Source organism: Thalassophryne amazonica, chromosome 12 (genome assembly GCF_902500255.1).
Source record: "Thalassophryne amazonica chromosome 12, fThaAma1.1, whole genome shotgun sequence".
Taxonomy (NCBI): Eukaryota; Metazoa; Chordata; class Actinopteri; order Batrachoidiformes; family Batrachoididae; genus Thalassophryne; species Thalassophryne amazonica.
In genome coordinates this window covers 12,231,361-12,250,767 of record NC_047114.1, presented here as the reverse complement: position 1 = coordinate 12,250,767, position 19,407 = coordinate 12,231,361, and the positions used below count along the sequence as shown (strand labels likewise).

Genomic DNA, 19,407 nt, shown 5'->3' with positions numbered 1-19,407 from the left:
CCAAAGAACACATCAACTGGCCTGAAGAGAAATGGAGGAATATTTTGTGGACTGAGAATAAAACTGTTCTTTTTGGGTCCAAGGGCCGCAGACAGTTTGTGAGACAACCCCCAAACTCTGAATTCAAGCCACAGTTCACAGTGAAGACAGTGAAGCATGGTGGTGCAAGCATCATGATATGGGCATGTTTCTCCTACTATGGTGTTGGGCCTATATATCGCATACCAGGTATCATGGATCAGTTTGGATATGTCAAAATACTTGAAGAAGTCATGTTGCCCTATGCTGAAGAGGACATGCCCTTGAAATGGGTGTTTCAACAGACAATGACCCCAAGCACACTAGTAAATGAGCAAAATCTTGGTTCCAAACCAAACCAAAATTAATGCCTCGCAGATGTGAAAAAATCATGAAAAACTGTGGTTATACAACTAAATACTAGTTTAGTGATTCACAGGATTGCTAAAAAAGCAGTTTGAACACAGTAGTTTTGAGTTTGTAGCGTCAACAGCAGATGCTACTATTATTGTGAACACCTCCTTTTCTACTTTTTTTACTAATAGCCCAATTTCATAGCCGTAAGAGTGTGCATATCATGAATGCTTGGTCTTGTTGGATTTGTGAGAACCTACTGAATCTACTGGTACCTTGTTTCCCATGTAACAATAAGAAATATACTCAAAACCTGGATTAATCTTTTTAGTCACATAGCACTACTATTATTCTGAACACTACTGTAGCTGTCTGTCTGCTACAAAACATGTAACAGACACGCACTAAAATGTATGATTTCAGGCTTTACAAATGTGTTTAACTGTTAAGCTTTATTCACTATGCCCACAAAAATATGTTAGTAGTCTAAAACGGGAACTAAATTTAGTGGAAGTTAATTAGTCCGCTGATGTTTCAAAGTTAGCTGAAAAGCTAATCAGTTAACAAAAAAGTTATCTTTGCTAATTAGCGGTTAACAGATTAGCAGAACTGTGCCCACCACTGTACAAAAGAAGCAAATGTGCGCTCACATTAAAAAATCTTTTAAATAATTACAACCTTTACATTGCCACATGTTAACCGCAGGATACTGCAATGATGGAAGGAAAAGATTATTAGACAAGATTGGACTGGAGAGGCTCATCTGCTGCAGCTCAAAACATTTTCGGAATTGTGAATACTTGTGAAATTAAATGACAGGGGTAGTGATGTACCAATCAAGGAGGATGGAGACCCAGGACAACAAAGTGTTTTTCCATTTTTAGCCAGATGGGGCCAGCGTCACAAAAGTTGTAATACACCCAATAAGACCGACAGCATAAGTTGCACGCTAGGGTTATGACTACAAAACCTTTTTCAAAACTTTCATTTTCCTGATGTTGCATTTGATGAACTTTTACCCATAGATCACTTTTTTGAAGTTTATTTCATTGGATCATGAAAAAACCTCCCGCACCTAGCACCACATCACTTTTAAAAATACACGAGTTTACACAATACTATTTAAAAATAACGTAACAAGAAAAGAATTAACAAGTATCAAGAAATATCAAGAAAATATATACAAATAAATATTGCTAAAATATATTATTAAACTAATTAAAAGAAATAAAAAATAAAGGTAAAATAGATGATGGGGGAGGTGATGGTCTAGTGGTTAAGGTGTTGGGCTTGAGTCGAGAAGATCATGGTTTGAAATCCCCATCTGACTGGAAAATCACTAAGGGCCCTTGGGTAAGGCCTTTAATCCCCTATTGCTCCCGGTGTGTAGTGAGCGCCTGTATGCCAGCACACAGCTGAGGTGCATCTATATGGATTGGAACATGGTGGCATTTAAGACTGGAGTATGCAGTGTGTATTTGCCAGAGACTCGACCTTGTGACCGACGGGTGAGATCGTCGTCTCAGGAGCCATCTCATCATCAGTGGATGCAGAGAACATCCAGGATTAATGCACGGCTGTGAAAGAGGGGGGGTGAGGTCTCACGCTGTCAGCACACTTCCTGAGTACGTTAGATTTTGTGACTAACATTTATACAGTCAGTAATGGGTGTCCCTCACCTTTTATATTGAGCTGATGTTAGTCATGTATCGGCTTCCACTGCAGTGGAGTTTTGTGAACTGGATGTTCCATGCCTGAGGTTGGGAAGCTGATTAGTAATCAAGCCAGGAAGTGTTTGCTGTTTGTACACCTTTAAGTGTTCTCTCTGTGTGTAGAGTGTGGACTCACATAATGGTTCCTTCTTTCACAGACTCGGTTTGTTGCGGCCACCTGGGGGTGTCGGCGGGGTCTTGGGTCCGAACGGTCTGGCTCCGGACCGTTAGCGGCTGGGAGCGCACCACGCCAGACCGCACTTTTGTTTTTGTATGTTCACTGTTATGTATTAAATTCAGTTAGCCTTGTACCGTGCTTGCTTATTTTATACTGGGTCCTTCAACGCTGGTGGTTCTCCGAGCTGCGTCCGACACTTAACAGTAGTCTCTGGCCAAACATCACGGACCCAGTGGTAGCAGAGACGGTAACGCGGGAAGGCAGCAGCAGACGTTCAGAAGTTATCCGGATCAGTTGCGGGTGCTCTCCACCCGGATGGTGCGTGGTTTGAGACCCATTACTGAATACTGATTCGTGCTCTCTTGCAGCCGTGTTCCTGGTGTGCCTTATCCGTGGGTCGTGGTGGAGTGTGACTGGCGACGGCTTCGCGTCGCACTTCGACCGGATAAGAGGTTTGAACGGGAGCTGCAGGAGTGAGTCTGTAATGGGTGAACGCGCACGGCGGAGCTCTGTGGCACGGGTCGCGGTGCTTCCTGTGTTACAGTCGTAGCCCTGTTTCCCCGGATAAAGATAACTACTGCGTCTGTTGTATCAGCTCCGGTGTTATTTAGTTGAATCACATTTTGGTTGGTGTTGCTCACAGCTGCGCACAGAAAAGCAGCGCGTTTGTTTTCTCAGTTACCAAAGGGGGTTTTTCATTTTTAGCACTTTGGCTCCCTCTTTTGGTGACTGAGTCACATTACCGTCAAGCTCTTAAGTTGGAACAGGTGTGTTCCATTTGTTGGAGCTTGACGGTATAAATCACTTATTTGTTTTGTGTTAGTTCATTTTGTGTGGGTGTTTTTGAGTTGGTTTTTGTGGGATTTTATTTTTGTTTTTCACTATTTAGTGTCTGGGGTCGTGTCCCTGCAGTTCTGTTTAAGAAAAAAAAGAAAGAAAAAAAAAAAAAAAGGACCCACGCAACTGTATGTTAGTCTGTTAGTCTTTCTTTTATTTCTTCAGTTTCACTCCCAGGGTTTGATGGGACGGTCCCCTGGGGGTCATGGGGGGTACTTGGGTTGTTTTTTTTTTTTTTTTTTTTTTTTTTTTTTTTGTTTGTTTTTTTGTTGTGCCCTCTCTTCTCCTCTGACTCCAGCCGGGTGAGCCGTAGAGTCGGCGTTGGAGTGGTGCAGGTTGGTTATGCTGGGCGTTTCCGGGTAACCTCTGCACCGGGGGGGGGGGTGATGTGTTTTGTTCCCTCTCTTCTCCTCTGACTCCAGCCGGGTGAGCCGTAGTGTCGGCATTGCTGGAGTGGTGCAGTTTGGTTATGCTGGGCGTTTCCCAGGTAACCTCTGCACCTGGGGGGGTTTCTCCTTTGTTCTTTTTGTTCCCTCTTCTCCTCTGACTCCAGCTGGGTGAGCCGTAGTGTCGGCGTTGCTGGAGTGGTGCAGTTTGGTTATGCTGGGCGTTTCCCAGGTAACCTCTGCACCTGGGGGGGGGGGTTTCTCCTTTGTTTTTTCCCCCCAGTTTCCGCCCTCAGGGTTTGACTGTGGTGTCCTCTGGGGGGAAAGGGCTGTGGGTCCATCTAGCCATAGTCGGCCGAGGCTGGGTCCGTTGGTCATGAGGGGAGGCGTCTCCTGGGGTTGACGAGTGGTCCTCTGGGAGGCGCTGGGAGTCCCCGTGGGTGAGTTGGATCCCAGAGGGACCTCGGCTGTGGTTATTACTCCTGGAGCTGGGGGAAGTCTCTGGGGGGTGTTGGTCCCTACATGTCGTTTGGGGGGGGGGGGGGGGGGTGTTTTAGCACTTTTATTTGTAAGTTAAGTTTGGGGTTTTCTCCTCTTCCCGGGGTTTGATGGGACGGTCCCTGGGGAGGGGGGGATGTGGTTGTGTGTTTGTCTTTTTTGTTTTATGACTAAAGACCGAACATGGTTGGATAAAGGCTGACTGCACAGGTTTAAGAACTCCTGGCCACACCTGTGCTAAGGGACTGACTGAAACAAAGGCAAGGATGCAGCCAGTGGAGCGGACATCAACCATTCTGTTGGAAGAGGAATGCAGATGCGGTTTCCAGCCATGGTCCTGGAGGGGGGTTTCTCCTGGGCCAGGTTTGTGTGGTCGCCGGGAGGCTTCCCGTGAGGGTGGGGTACTGTTATATGGCTGGGGGGGCCTGGCTGCCTTTTTGTTTCTGTCCTTTGTTTCTCCTTCCAGGTGGCTTGCATGTGGGACTGAGTGGCTGTGTTGCTGAGGTTATCAGGACCTCCCTGATCACTGCGGCTCGTCAGGACTCACAGCTGAGGTGCATATCTATGGATTGGAACATGGTGGCATTTAAGACTGGAGTTTGCAGTGTGTATTGCCAGAGACTCGACCTTGTGACCAGACGGGTGAGATCGTCGTCTCGGGAGCCATCTCATCATCAGTGGATGCAGAGAACGTCCAGGGTTTGATGCACGGTCTGTGAAAGAGGAGGGGGTGAGGTCTCATGCTCGTCAGCACACTTCCTGAGGTACGTTAGATTTTGTGACAGTCAGTAAATGTGGTGTCCCTCACACCTTTATTATTGAGCTGTATGTTAGTCATGTATCGGCTTCCACTGCAGTGGAGTTTGTGAACTGGATGTTCCATGCCTGTAGGTTGGGAAGCTGATTAGTAATCAAGCCAGGAAGTGTTTGCTGTTGTACACCTTTAAGTGTTCTCTCTGTGTGTAGAGTGTGGACTCACATAATGGTTCCTTCTTTCACAGACTCGGTTTGTTGCGGCCACCTGGGGGTGTCGGCGGGGTCCTGGGTCCGAACGCTTCTGGCTCCGGACCGTTAGCGCTGCTGGGAGCGCACCACGCCAGACCGCACTTGTTATTTTGTATCACTGTATGTATTAAATTCAGTTAGCCTTTGTACCGTGCTGCTTATTTATACTGGGTCCTTCAAACGCTGGTCGGTTCTCGAGCTGCTCCGACACTTAACAGTAGTCTCTGGCCAAACATCACGGACCCAGCGGTAGCAGAGACGGTAACGCGCCGGGAAGGCAGCAGCAGATTCAGAAGTTATCCGGATCAGTTGCGGGTGCTCTCCACCCGGATGGTGCGTGTTTGGACCCATTACTGAATACTGATTCGTGCTCTCTTGCAGCCGGTTCCTGTGTGCCTTATCCGTGGGTCGTGGTGGAGTGTGACTGGCGACGGCTTCGCGTCGCACTTCGACCGGATAAGAGGTTGAACGGGATGCAGGAGTGAGTCTGTAATGGGTGAACGCGCACGGCGGAGCTCGTGGCACGGGTCGCGGCTTGCTGTGTTACAGTCGTAGCCCTGTTTCCCGGATAAAGATAACTACTGCGTCTGTTGTATCAGCTCCGGTGTTATTTAGTGAATCACATTTTTGGTTGTGTGTTGCTCACAGCTGCGCACAGAAAAGCAGCGCGTTGTTTTCTCAGTTACCAAAGGGGGTTTTCATTTTTAGCACTTTGGCTCCCTCTTTTGGTGACTGAGTCACATTACCGTCAAGCTCTTAAGTTGGAACAGGTGTGTTCCATTGTTGGAGCTTGACGGTATATAAATCACTTATTGTTGTGTTAGTTCATTTGTGTGGGTGTTTTTGAGTTGGTTTTGTGGGGATTTATTTTTGTTTTTCACTATTTAGTGTCTGGGGTCGTGTCCCTGCAGTGTTTAAGAAAAAAAAGAAAGAAAAAAAAAAAAAAGGACCCACGCAACTATGTTAGTCTGTTAGTCTTTTATTTCTTTCAGTTTCACCTCCAGGGTTTGATGGGACGGTCCCTGGGGGGTCATGGGGGGTACTGGGTTGTTTTTTTTTTTTTTTCTCTTTTTTGTTTTTTTTTTGTTGTGCCCTCTATTCTCCTCGTGACTCCAGCCGGGTGAGCGTAGAGTCGGCGTGCTGTGGAGTGGTGCAGGTTGGTTATGCTGGGGTTTCCGGGTAACCATGCACCTGGGGGGGGGGTGGTGATGGTTTTCTTTGTTCCCCTTTCTCTCTCCGGACTCCAGCGGGTGGAGCCGTAGTGTCGGCATTGCTGGAGTGGTGCAGTTTGGTTATGCTGGCGTTTCCCAGGTAACCTCGGCACCTGGGGGGGTTTCTCCTTTGTTCTTTTTGTTCCCTCTTCTTCTGACTCAAGGGGTGAGCCGTAGTGTCGGCGTTGCTGGAGTGGGCAGTTGGTTATGCTGGGCGGGTTTCCCAGGTAACTCTGACCTGGGGGGGGGGGGTTCTCCTTTGTTTTTCCCCCCAGTTTCCGCCCTCAGGGTTTGACTTGGTGTCCTCTGGGGGGGAAGGGCTGTGGGTCCATCTAGCCATAGTCGGCGAGGCTGGGTCGTTGGTCATGAGGGGAGGCGTCTCCTGGGGTGACGAGTGGGTCCTCTGGGAGGCTGGGAGTCCCCGTGGTGACGTTGGATCAGAGGGACCTCGGCTGTGGTTATTACTCCTGGAGCTTGGCGGGAAGTCCTCTGGGGGGTGTTGGTCCCTACATCGTTTGGGGGGGGGGGGGGGGGGGGTTTTAGCACTTTTATTGTAATTTTAAGTTTGGGTTTTCTCCTCTTCCGGGGTTTGATGGGACGGTCCCCTGGGGAGGGGGGATGTTTGGTGTTTTGTTGTCTTTTTTGTTTATGACTAAAGACCGAACATGGTGGATAAAGGCTGACTGCACAGGTTTAAGAACTCCTGGCCACACCTGTGCTAAGGGACGACTGAAACAAAGGCAAGGATGCAGCCAGTGGAGCGGACATCAACCATTCTGTGTGGAAGAGGAATGCAGATGCGGTTCCAGCCATGGTCCCTGGAGGGGGTGTTCTCCTGGGCCAGGTTTGTGTGGTCGCCGGGAGGCTTCCCGTGAGGTGGGGTACTGTTATATGGCTGGGGGGGCCTGGCTGCCTTTTTGTTTCTGTCCTTGTTTCTCCTTCCAGGTGGCTTGCATGTGGGACTGAGTGGCTGTGTTGCTGAGGTTATCAGGACCTCACCCTGATCACCTGCGGCTCGTCAGGACTCACAGCTGAGGGCATCTATATGGATTGGAACATGGTGGCATTTAAGACTGGAGTTTGCAGTGTGTTTTGCCAGAGACTCGACCTGTGACCAGACGGGTGAGAGTCGTCTCGGAGCCATCTCATCATCAGTGGATGCAGAGAACGTCCAGGGTTTGATGCCGGTCGTGAAAGAGGAGGGGGTGAGGTCTCATGCTCGTCAGCACACTTCCTGAGGTACGTTAGATTTTGTGACAGTCAGTAAATGTGGTGTCCCTCACACCATTATATGAGCTGTATGTTAGTCATGTATCGGCTCCACTGCAGTGGAGTTTTGTGAACGGATGTTCCATGCCTGTAGGTTGGGAAGCTGATTAGTAATCAAGCCAGGAAGTGTTTGCTGTTTGTACACCTTTAAGTGTTCTCTCTGTGTGTAGAGGTGGACTCACATAATGGTTCCTTCTTTCACAGACTCGGTTTGTTGCGGCCACCTGGGGGGTGTCGGCGGGGTCCTTGGGTCGAACGGCTTCTGGCTCCGGACCGTTAGCGCTGTGGGAGCGCACCACGCCAGACCGCACTTTGTTATTTGTATCACTGTTATGTATTAAATTCAGTTAGCCTTTGTACCGTGCTGCTTATTTTATACTGGGTCCTTCAAACGCTGGTCGGTTCTCCGAGCTGCGTCCGACACTTAACAATTAAAGGCAATTACATATTTGGCGAATTACAGGTTGAAATGACTATATATATATATATATAGATATATAGATATAGATATATATATTATATCATGAGGTTTATGTCACAGAAGTCCTACTTTACAATCACAATGCAGTCATTGTTAAATTATTTCCTGTTGCATTTATAATAAACATTAGTATTTATTACAGTGTCTGTTTTCTGGTTAAAATGAGATATAAATAATCTATCAGACTTAAAAAATGTACAAATTTCCACGTTATTTTGTCTAAAAAATAAATGTCTGAGGTTCCTTATGTAAACAAGAAATGAAATAATCTGAAATAACAGGTGGTTTTAATTTACAGATGAAATTTATTGATTTAGTTAGCTATTTTAATTACAAGTGTTCTAACTTTTTTTTTTTAACAGTAATCAGAAATAATGAGGTAACAACAACAAAAAACATTTCGAAGGATTTTTCTCAGAAAACTACTCCATAAATGAGGAGTCCTGTGACACGTATGTTTGCACAGATCAGTGGTTTCTGCACCGTCCATTTTGTAGAGATCAGTGGTTTCTGCCACCCGTCCTCCTGTTTTGGCCGACACGTCGTTCCTATTGGACAACGCAAAGGTACGTCACAGCTCAGCAAGTCGGAAGTTGGATTGGATTGAACTTTGACTCCGTCAGCCTGCTGACAAGCGGCAATGCGCGCTCCCGTCAGATGCGTTGGTTTAGCTCGGCTTTTCACGCAATGCATCTGACGCATCTAAAACGCAAAACGTCTCATTGAAAATAATGCTTTTTAGACCAATTTTGATGCATTTGAGCATCTGACGGATTCAGTGTGAAAGGCCCATAAGAGAGAAATAAAATGCAAAAATGTTCTGGAGGGCGAGACGTTCTCATACCTGACTTGGAGGAGACCTGCGCTCCTCCAGCTGTTGCAAACTCATGTTCCCCGAGTGAAGGATGCGGCCAGGAGGCGCAGGGTCCCCAATGTTTCTCCTCGTAAACTGCATCGTTCGCATTGCATTCTGGGAAAACACAAATACACAGTGAGGCAAGTCGTGTTCTCAGTGGAGGCTTGGTGTGACTTTGGCCCAGTTCTTCTGGGGTTTAAACTGAAAACTCTCAATGTTTTGTGTAGGCTCTCAGTTGTCCAGGTGGTTTCCATAGTAGAGAAGCTTGAATCTTCGACTGGATTGGGTTGCTTGATGCAAGGACGTTTCGCTTCAAATCGCAGAAGCTTCCTCAGCTAAAGACTACCAGAGCAAGAATTTTAGCTGAGGAAGCTTCTGCGATTTGAAGCGAAACGTCCTCACATCAAGCAACCCAGTCCAGTCGAAGATTCAAGCTTCTCTACTATGAAAACTCTGGAAAAAAAGCACAAAAACAACAACCCCCCCCCAAAAAATAAAAAACAGAAATGTCAGAGTGGCACAAAGCCAGAGAACTACTCCTCAGCCGGTGTCGCGACCAAACAGTCCCCCTAAAAATCGTACCCCCTGATGACACAGTTCAGGATTATCGCCTTGTTTCTGCTTCAAACTGCCTCCAGTCATCATCTATCAGCGACAGATATCTGAAGCTTTTGTACATACACAGCATTATTTCATCATAAAAGACGGAGGAAGTGATCAGAGCACAGCAGCTAAACGAGCTGCTGATGTTCACTGCGCGTCGGACATTTCAAAGCGTCACGGAATTTCACCTCGTTTCTGCTTAAAACTGACTTTAGGATGATTGAAGAGGTTTTACCTTTATCATCTGATGGTTAATAATCCCATTAATCTATGTGTGATTGCTCCGTCTCAGACGTGCTACTGTGGTCTGAAATGATGCTTGCGCAGATGCAAAAGGCGGACCAATTTTTAGGGGTGGACTGTTCGGTCTGCGACACCGGTGACAGCAGACACAGGTGAACTGGTAAGTGAGTGAATGAACGGCTGAATGAGTTAGTGAGTGGGACAGTGGGTTACTGAATGAGTGAATATATGGCTGAATGAGTGAGTGACTGACTGACTGAATGGCTGAATGTTAGTGAGTGGGACAGTGAGTTACTGAATGAGTGAATGAATGTATGGCTGGTGAGTGAGTGAGTGACTGACTGAATGAATGGCTGAATGAGTTAGTGAGTGGGACAGTGAGTTACTGAATGAGTGAATGAATGTATGGGTGAGTGAGTGAGTGAGTGACTGACTGAATGAATGGCTGAATAAGTTAGTGAGTGGGTCAGTGGGTTACTGCATGGATGAATAATTAGTGAGTGATTGAGGGAATGGATGGCAAAGTGAGTTAGTGAGTGGGTCAGTGAGTGAATGAATGGCTGAATGAGTTTGTGAGGGGTCAGTGGGTGGATGAAAAATTAGTGAGTGATTGAGTGAATGAATGGCAGATGAATGGCAGTTAGTGAGTGGGTTACCGAGTGGGTCAGTGAGTGAATGAATGGCTGAATGAGTTTGTGAGTGGGTCAGTGGGTTACTGAGTGGGTCAGTGAGTGAATGAATGGCTGAATGAGTTAGTGAGTGGGTCACTGGGTGGATGAATAATTAGTGAGTGATTGAGTGAATGAATGGCAGAATGAGTTAGTGAGTGGGTCAGTGTGAGTCGGTTAGGGTCAGCGAGTGGGTCAGTGAGTGAATGGATGAGTAGGTTATTGTATCCCAGTCAGTTTTTGTAAGCAACAACTAAATAACAGATACTATTATCCTTATTAAAGAACACATAACGAGGACAATCTGATTAGACAACAGTCACCTGTGAGCAGGTGATCTTGTCTACCTCCTTAACAAATAATAACCCAGTAAGGCCATTACATATTTCCTGTTTACAGTGTTTTATTTTACAGCTTTGCATTTTGTAAACTGACATCCGATCCTCCAGAAAACAATAGAATCAAATAGTCTGCCAGATCCAGATGACGGCGTACCAGAACATCGTGAAAAGTGCCCTGGTCGTTGATTGTCTTGTCGGTCAGGCAGCCGGACTGTCTCAGGTAGTGGTAGCTGTCAGCGGGAATCAACCCAAATGTCTCTGCAACAAGAAAAACAAACAAAAACAATCAAAGCTAACCTGGGATATTTCCACGTTAGCAACCAATCACAAATGTTGCAGCATTATAGCAGAAAATATGTTTTTGCACCTTGATCTTTGTCCATCTGTCCGAGTAACATTTGCTGAAATCCGTCCAGCCATATTTTTGTTATTTTTGTTATCTTGTTCACAGCAGACAGACAGCACAGGACCGACTATAATAGGAGTATGGTGCTTCTCCATTTCTCCAGCACAAAAAGGGGGAAAAACAACATTTTGCCAGGTGGTGTCCAAAAGCCAGAAAAATACTATGTTATTGTATTCACTGTATTTGGCACTTTGTACACACTCAGTTGTCCACCTACCAACAGAGGTGGGTAGAGTTTCAGTGAATACCTGCCCTTGCAGAATAAAATGAAATTAATGAAATGTCGTGTTGATATTCTCCTTTCATTTTGCTCTTTAACACTATGAGCAGCTTTTAAAGAATTTCCAAACTAACAGTTTGGAAAATGTAGCTTTCCTTCTGACCTTTGACCTGGTAAGCAGCAGGACAAAGAGAGCAGTCTGATTTCTTTGACCTCTGTCAGAGGTAACAGAGGTAATTTTGGTGTCGTGAAGGTTCGGCGACTCACCTCGCTGCTGGCTGTTGGTTCCTGCTAACAATGCGTAGAATATGTGGTAGTTCCTTTCTCCCGGGTTCTGCCTGACGACCCGGTTCTGTATGGATACACAGAACACCAATCAGCACAAAATCCAAACCTCACACACCTTACCGTGTTTCAACCTGAGCGAACGTACGTATGCGCACGTGTATGTGTGTGTGTGGGTGAAATCAGCTGTAACCATTTAAATTCTTGTTTACTTGTATTTATATATTTTCACTTAATTATATTTTTAAAGAAACTCAGATGTTAAAATGCAACTTAAAGTTTCAAGTCAATCAGCATTTTTTTTTTTTTTTTTTTTACATAAAGATTTGCTCAAAGGTTCTAATGAAAAAGAAAATCATCAAATACAGTTGTATAATGTTTTACTTTTGAGTAGAGCAGGTCTGTCCATGTGGTAATTATATATAAAGTATTATATAACGGCTGAGTGGATTCTTGTCATTTGATGCTTTGTATGTCACATGACATGGATTAATTCATCCCATTTGTGTTGCATTGCATTCATAGTGCGGCTTGGTTCCATTTAGAGTGCAAATTTGGTTCATATGTTTGGTACCATTGCACTCTCACGTGCACGCTTCGTGCAATCACGCATGCACATGTGCGCATGTCCTCCAACCTGGTCGGTGCTTGTGCGTGCCGTGAACAACAAAATAAGACTGTGTACGTCCTCGCTGCACTGAGAACGTATAAGGTCTTATTTTTGTTGTTCACGCATGCACAAGCGCCGACCAGGTTGCGTGTGTGCGCGCACGCGTGGGGGACACGACTCTCCTGAGACATAATTTGAGCTAACTGATACTGCTAATCTCTGTAAGACACACACACACACACAAGAGAAAGAAAACCTGGACTCATTTCTGATGTGACTTTTTTTTTTTGCTGCACTGAGGCAAGTAAACAGCTCGACCCGAGCCGGTTGCGTGTGCGCGCGGGACAGCGACATGATGACTTGATTGAGTTAACTGACGCTGCCACACACACACACACACACAGACACAAAATCCACTCCGCTGTAAGCCCTCTGGATGCATGAAGAGCTGTTAACATGAAACACTGATGTGATTTTTGGCTGGACTGAGGAACTACACAAAGTGAGTGCACAGCATCACTGAATCACATGTCACAGTGGAACACCAAAATGCAAGTCCCTTTTCTGTTGTTTATAAATGAATAAAATATCAAATGACTGATCTATTTCAGCCGTTATATAAAACAAATAATGAATGTTTCGCCTCATTGAATGGTTTGTTCCAGCTTTCACCTCATGAAATATTCGTACCACTGAACTCAGAAACATTCATTATTTGTATATTAATTCATTGAATTTGCAGAAAAATGTACAATATTGTGACACATGCTATTAGGATATGAGATTCTGGTCATATGGCAGGTGACGGCCACTGTAGTCAAAGGTCTAAATTAATTAGCAATAATTACTAAACTCATTTACTGTCCATCAAACTTTACAAACATTGATAATTAGCCAAGAACTCAGGTGGCAGAAAGAACACTCACCTTTTCTAAGAGGTCTGTGGCAGCAGAGGTGTCAGTCAGTCAAAGACAACAACAAACACAAATCAACGATGGCGGCAAAGAAAATCTGATGGAACTGACAGTGTCTCTCTGCCATCAGAATTTTGACACAACTGTATATAAGAGCATCAATTCAACACAGAATTAGGGGTCAACTAAATAATTACACGGGGTCAAAATTAAAGATACTCCATCCATATTGAAAACCACACCACATTATTTGTCTGACCACAAAGATTCCAAAAGGTATAGTTTGGACTATCTATGACTTAATGTTATGGGTTATGGGGTTAAAAACAAGTGAGGTGATGGTCTAATGGTTAAGGTTTGAGACCAAAAGATCCTCGGTTCAAATCCCAGCCTGACTGGAAAATCACTACATATATATATATATGTGTGTGTGTGTGTGTGTGTGTGTGTGTGTACAGTGAGGAAAATAAGTATTTGAACAACCTGTGATTTTGCAAGTTCTCCCACTTAGAAATCATGGAGGGGTCTGAAATTTTCATCTTAGGTGCATGTCCACTGTGAGAGACATAATCTTAAAAAAAAAAATCCAGAAATCACAATGTATGATTTTTTAAATAATTTATTTGTATGTTACTGCTGCAAATTTGAACACCTACCAACCAGCAAGAATTCTGTCTCTCACAGACCAGTTAACTTTTCTTTAAGAAGCCCTCTTATTCTGCACTCTTTACCTGTATTAATTACACCTGTTTGAACTTGTTACCTGTATAAAAGACACCTGTTCACACACTCAATCAATCACACTCCAACCATAGCCAAGACCAAAGAGCTGTCTAAGGACACCAGGGACAAAACTGTAGACCTGCACAAGGCTGGGATGGACTACAGGACAACAGGCAAGCAGCTTGGTAGAAGACAACAACTGTTATGATTATTATTAGGAAATGGAAGAAACACAAGATGACTGTTACTCTCCCTCGGTCTGGAATTCCATGCAAGATCTCACTTTGTGGGGTAAGGATGATTCTGAGAAAGCTCAGAACTACACAGGAGGACCTGATCAATGACCTGAAGAGAGCTGGGACCAGAGTCACAAAGATTACATTAGTAACACATGATGCTGTCATGGTTTAAAATCCTGCAGGGCAGCAAGGTCCCCCTGCTCAAGCCAGCACATGTCCAGGCCCGTTTGAAGTTCACCATGACCATCTGGATGATCCAGAGGAGGCATGGGAGAAGGTCATGTGGTCAGATGAGACCAAAGTAGAGCTTTTTGGAATCAACTCCACTTACCATGTTTAGAGGATGAGAACAACCCCAAGAAAACCATCCCAACCGTGAAGCATGGGGGTGGAAACATCATACTCTGGGGGTGCTCTTCTGCAAAGGGGACAGGACGACTGCACCGTATTGAAGGGAGGATGGATGGGGTCATGAATTGCGAGATTTTGGCAAACAACCTCCTTCCCTCAGTAAGAGCATTGAAGATGGGTCATGGCTGGGTCTTCCAGCATGACAGTGACCCCAAACACACAGCCAGGGCAACTAAGGAGGGGCTCCATAAGAAGCATTTCAAGGTCCTGGAGTGGCCTGGCCAGTCTCCAGACCTGAACTCAATAGAAAATCTTTGGAGGGAGCTGAAACTCCAAACCTGAAAGATCTAGAGAAGATCTGTATGGAGGAGTGGACCAAAATCCCTGCTGCATTGTGTGCAAACCTGGTGAAAAACTACAGGAAACATTTGACCTCTGTAATTCCAAACAAAGGCTACTGTACCAAATATTAACATTGATTTTCACAGGTGTTGAAAATACTTATTTTGCAAATACTTATTTGCAGCAGTAACATACAAATAAATTATCTACAAAAAAAAAAAAAAAAAAAAAAAAAAAATCATACATCCAGATTTTTTTTTTTTTTTTTAGATTATGTCTCTCACAGTGGACATGCACCTAAAATGAAAATTTCAGACCCCTCCATGATTTCTAAGTGGGAGAACTTGCAAAACTGCAGGGTGTTCAAATACTTATTTTCCTCACTGTATATATACACATATACGAGGTCTGTTAGAAAACTATCCGACCTTTTTATTTTTAAAAAAAAACTATATGGATTTGAATCATGTGCGTTTGCATCAGCCAAGCTTGAACCTTCGTGCGCATGCGTGAGTTTTTTCACGCCTGTCGGTTGCGTCATTTGCCTGTGGGCAGGCTTCGAGTGAGCACTGGTCCATCCGCCTCGTCGGATTTTCATTGTCAGGGAAATGGCTGAGCGATTGGAGCAGCGCTGAATCAAATTTTTCTAGAAACTGGAATATCCTCACCAAAAGCCGTCTGAATCTTCCGAATGGTTTCCACCAGGCTGTCTCTCATAGTTTCTGGAAAAATTTGATTCAGCGCTGCTCCAATCGCTCAGCCATTTCCCTGACAATGAAAATCCGACGAGGTGGGTGGACCAGTGCTCACTCGAAGCCTGCCCACAGACAAATGACGCAACCGACAGGCGTGAAAAAACTCACGCATGCGCACGAAGGTTCAAGCTTGGCTGATGCAAACGCACATGATTCAAATCCATATAGTTTTTTAAAAAAAATAAAAAGGTCAGATAGTTTTCTAACAGACCTCGTATATATATATATATATATATATATATATATATATATATATATATGTGTGTGTGTGTGTAATACAGTGGTGTGAAAAACTGCTTGCCCCCTTGAGCTTTTACATGTTAGAAATTTTTTAGGACATCAAAAAAACAAAACAGAACAAATCATGCTTTGTATATTAAAATCTAAAAAATTATGCCCTTTAGACTCACAGTGAAAAGTAAATTGTACATCATGAATTTAAAAAAATTAAAAATCTAAACGCCAAAATGATGGTGTGAATAAGTAAGTGCCCCCTTTAATATAGCACATGTAAACCGTCACTTTTACATCCAGTTTTCTTCAAACAACTAAGAGGATGGATACCTGAACATTTCCAAGACACTGGTTATGTCTTGGGCTTTATTTACATGAGTTATGAAGAAATACAAACAGTATGACACTATGATAAATCTGTGTGGAGCAGACAGTTTTCAAAAACTGAGTGACTGTGCAAGAAGGAGATTAGAGAGGAAAGACACCAAGACACCCAGACAACCCAGAAGAAGTTACAGGCTTCTGTGGCTGTGATTGGAGAAACTATGCATAGTGCATGTTTTGATGATTTTAAAAGGTGGAAATTTGATGATTTAAAAAGATTTTCTCACCATTGTGGCCTTCCAGTAAGAGCTACGCATAAGGACAGGATTGTGAGTTTAGCCTATGCTTCGCACGTTTTGACTAAAGATGAAGAGAAGGAAGTAATCAAACAAAACTATAATAGTTTGATCTACGGAGCCCTGGAAGTGTCATCACACAGTGTTTTGCATGTGGAGAGACTGTGCCCACGTTTTATTATACTGTACGCTCGTTGTGCACATTTTATTATATCGTGCGCTCCTTTTATATTGTGTGCATGTTTTATAATATGGTGCGCACGTTTTATGACATTGTACACTCGTTTTATTATATTGTGTGCACATTTTTGATATTGTGAGCTCATTTTATGATATTGTGCGTACGTTTTATGATATTGTGCGCACGTTTTATTATATTGTGAGCACGTTTTATTATATTGTGCGCTCGTTGCACACGTTTTATTATATTGTGCGCTCGTTTTATATTGTGCACTCGTTTTATGATATTGTGTACACGCTTTATGATATTGTGCGCACGTATTATATTGTGTGCACATTTTGTTATATAGTGCGCTCGTTTTATGATATTGTGCGTACAGTTTAAGCATCGTTTGAGTAAAACAAGGGCACGATCTACTTAAACGTGGCCACAATTTGTAAAACGTGCACTCAATATTGTCTTGACACATAAATGTTGGCTATTACCCAACAAACCAGGAGACAGTGTAATACATTCCCCCATTAGAAATGGATGTGGTCAGGGTTTGGGTGCACAAGGACATACAGAGAACTCTGGTTGCCCAGCATGGCATCATCTGGAGTTTATAAGTACATTAAAAAGGATGCTGAGGGCGAAGCGTCTCCCCGTCGTGAGGATGACAATTTAGGTCATATCATTTTGAACAAAAGGAAAACGTTTTATTACACTTCGAGGGCTCAATTAAAGGAAAATGTGCGCACAGTTTATTACAATTTGAGGGCTCAATTAAAGGAAAATGTGCGCACAGTTTATTACAATTTGAGGGCTCAATTAAGGAAAATGTGCGTACATTTTATTATAATTCGAGGGCTCATTTAAAGGAAAACGTGTGCACGTTTTATTAATTCGAGGGCTCAATTAAGGGAAAACGTATGCACAAATTATCACGGCCATTAAAACGTGCGCACAAATTATCACAGCCAGGAAAACGTGCACGTTTTATTAATTCGTGGGCCCAATTAAAGGAAAACGTGCACACAAATTATCATGGCCAGAAAAAAAAAATATCACTTTAAGTGACCTCTCCCAGGTTCTGTATTGATCAAATTTGAAGGAACAGAAATTTCCAATGGACTGAAATTGCAGGATGGTTAGGCTAATGAGGCAGAGAAGGAGATGGCCTCTGTGAATATATGCAATTGTGTCTAAATAGCTTCAAGCAAGAGAAGAACATTCCCGTCTGGATCAACTTGCATCAGATTACAAAGACTGTCGCTCCTACAACCGTCATCTTTTCTTTCGCTCTGGATCCTTCTTCTGTGTTCGAAAATTGTACAGAAGAATGGTGCATCCCACATCGCTTCTCCTGGTGTGGACAAGGACGCTTTTTTTTTTTTTGCACATTCCACCTCTGAAGCCTATAACAGCTGTTTCCAGAGCCAAAAACAGCACAATGTGCACCAGTAATTTTTAAGGAGCAGGCACGTACTGAACTCTTAAAGCAGAACGGTCTGATCAATGTCATCGCTACCAAATGTATGTCATGTCATCTGATCACTTAAATTTCTACCCATCAGGGTTGAAATTCTAAATTGTTTCTAGACAGCAGAAATTTTTATGATACTGGCAATATCACATATGAATCCCTTACTGAAATGCTAAGGAATAAAATTATAGCGGTGCCAAAGAAGAAACCTTTAAAAACCCAAAGGCCGTACAGCTTTAAAGGGCTTAAAAGCACACCATAACACTCCGCTTACTCTCACTGTTCTGCTGTGTGTTTGGTAGCCATTTTGATATGACCTTGGTGTCGGGCCAATTTACGTGCATGTGCACTAGTAATGCACGTGTTGACACATGATTAGCTGATCAAAATGAGCTCTGGATCATCTTTCTCACTATACTGGTTGGGGAGATATCACAGAAAATTTGGGTATTGGAAATTTGGGTATTGACCTTTGACCTTTAACCATAGATGAATCATCTGGAGACCTTCCTGCAAGAAATATTCCTACTAAGTTTGGTGAAAATCTGCTCACAAGATTTGTGCTTTTTTTGAGCAAAGTCAGCGCCTCCTCCTGCAGATGGATTCAGCACCTTTCATATAAACTCGAGCACTGCCTGACAGGACGCCTCGTACCTCCTTCAAAACCTGCCCTAAACTGATGTTAATTTTCGCGGGTGAAGGATACAGTCAACGATTTTCCCGCCCTCGATGTTTCCCTTGTGGCTGAAGTGCAGCTGTACAAACTTCCCAAAGCGGCTGGAGTTGTTGTTGTAGACAGTTTTGGCATTTCCAAAAGCCTCCATGATGGGACTGAAAGAACACAATCGTGAAACAATTAAAGCAGAGGTCTCAGACTCGGGCCCGGGGGCCGCATCAAGACCTGAATCACTTGATCACACGGCCAAAAAGTTACTTCCCTACAGTCAGTGCAATCACATTTATTTAGTGGAGACAGTGTGAAGAACGATGTTCACGGACGTTTTCTTCATATTCAACTGACAGGCGTTATTCAGCATTCTTAAAGTCCTTTCTAACAGTTAGAGTGCAAAACACTGTAATAATACAAATCTCAGGGAGCCACTCTATTCCAATGTCAGGGTCAAATCCAACATCCATCAAATATTAGGATCAAATATAATCATAAATGTGGTGTACAATTTCAAATATACTGGATTACAACTAAACAAAGTGGATTGTGGTCTTAAAAATACTCCCCAGTCATTTGAAGCATGAAATCAGTTTTAATATTTAAATTGCAACACTGCATGTGCTTTGCAGTAAATGGTCACGAGATTAGCCAAAGCTACAGTGAAAAATTCAGTATATGTGTGTTGATGTTTGTTGTGTTTGAATGACATATGAACATTTTAATAAACAAATA

General features: G+C 43.7%; 1 protein-coding gene across 1 annotated transcript in view; it reads right to left on the bottom strand.

The window, feature by feature from the left end:
- Window positions 1-19,407, bottom strand: part of myo10 (myosin X) — a 289,282-nt gene that overhangs the window by 128,743 nt on the left and 141,132 nt on the right. The window contains exons 6-10 of the mRNA XM_034183772.1: window positions 18,712-18,836; window positions 13,108-13,121; window positions 11,554-11,638; window positions 10,815-10,918; window positions 8,794-8,919 (exon numbers count right to left, since the gene is read on the bottom strand). Coding sequence (XP_034039663.1) covers window positions 8,794-8,919; window positions 10,815-10,918; window positions 11,554-11,638; window positions 13,108-13,121; window positions 18,712-18,836 — 454 coding nt within the window. The remainder of the gene's footprint in view (window positions 1-8,793; window positions 8,920-10,814; window positions 10,919-11,553; window positions 11,639-13,107; window positions 13,122-18,711; window positions 18,837-19,407) is intronic.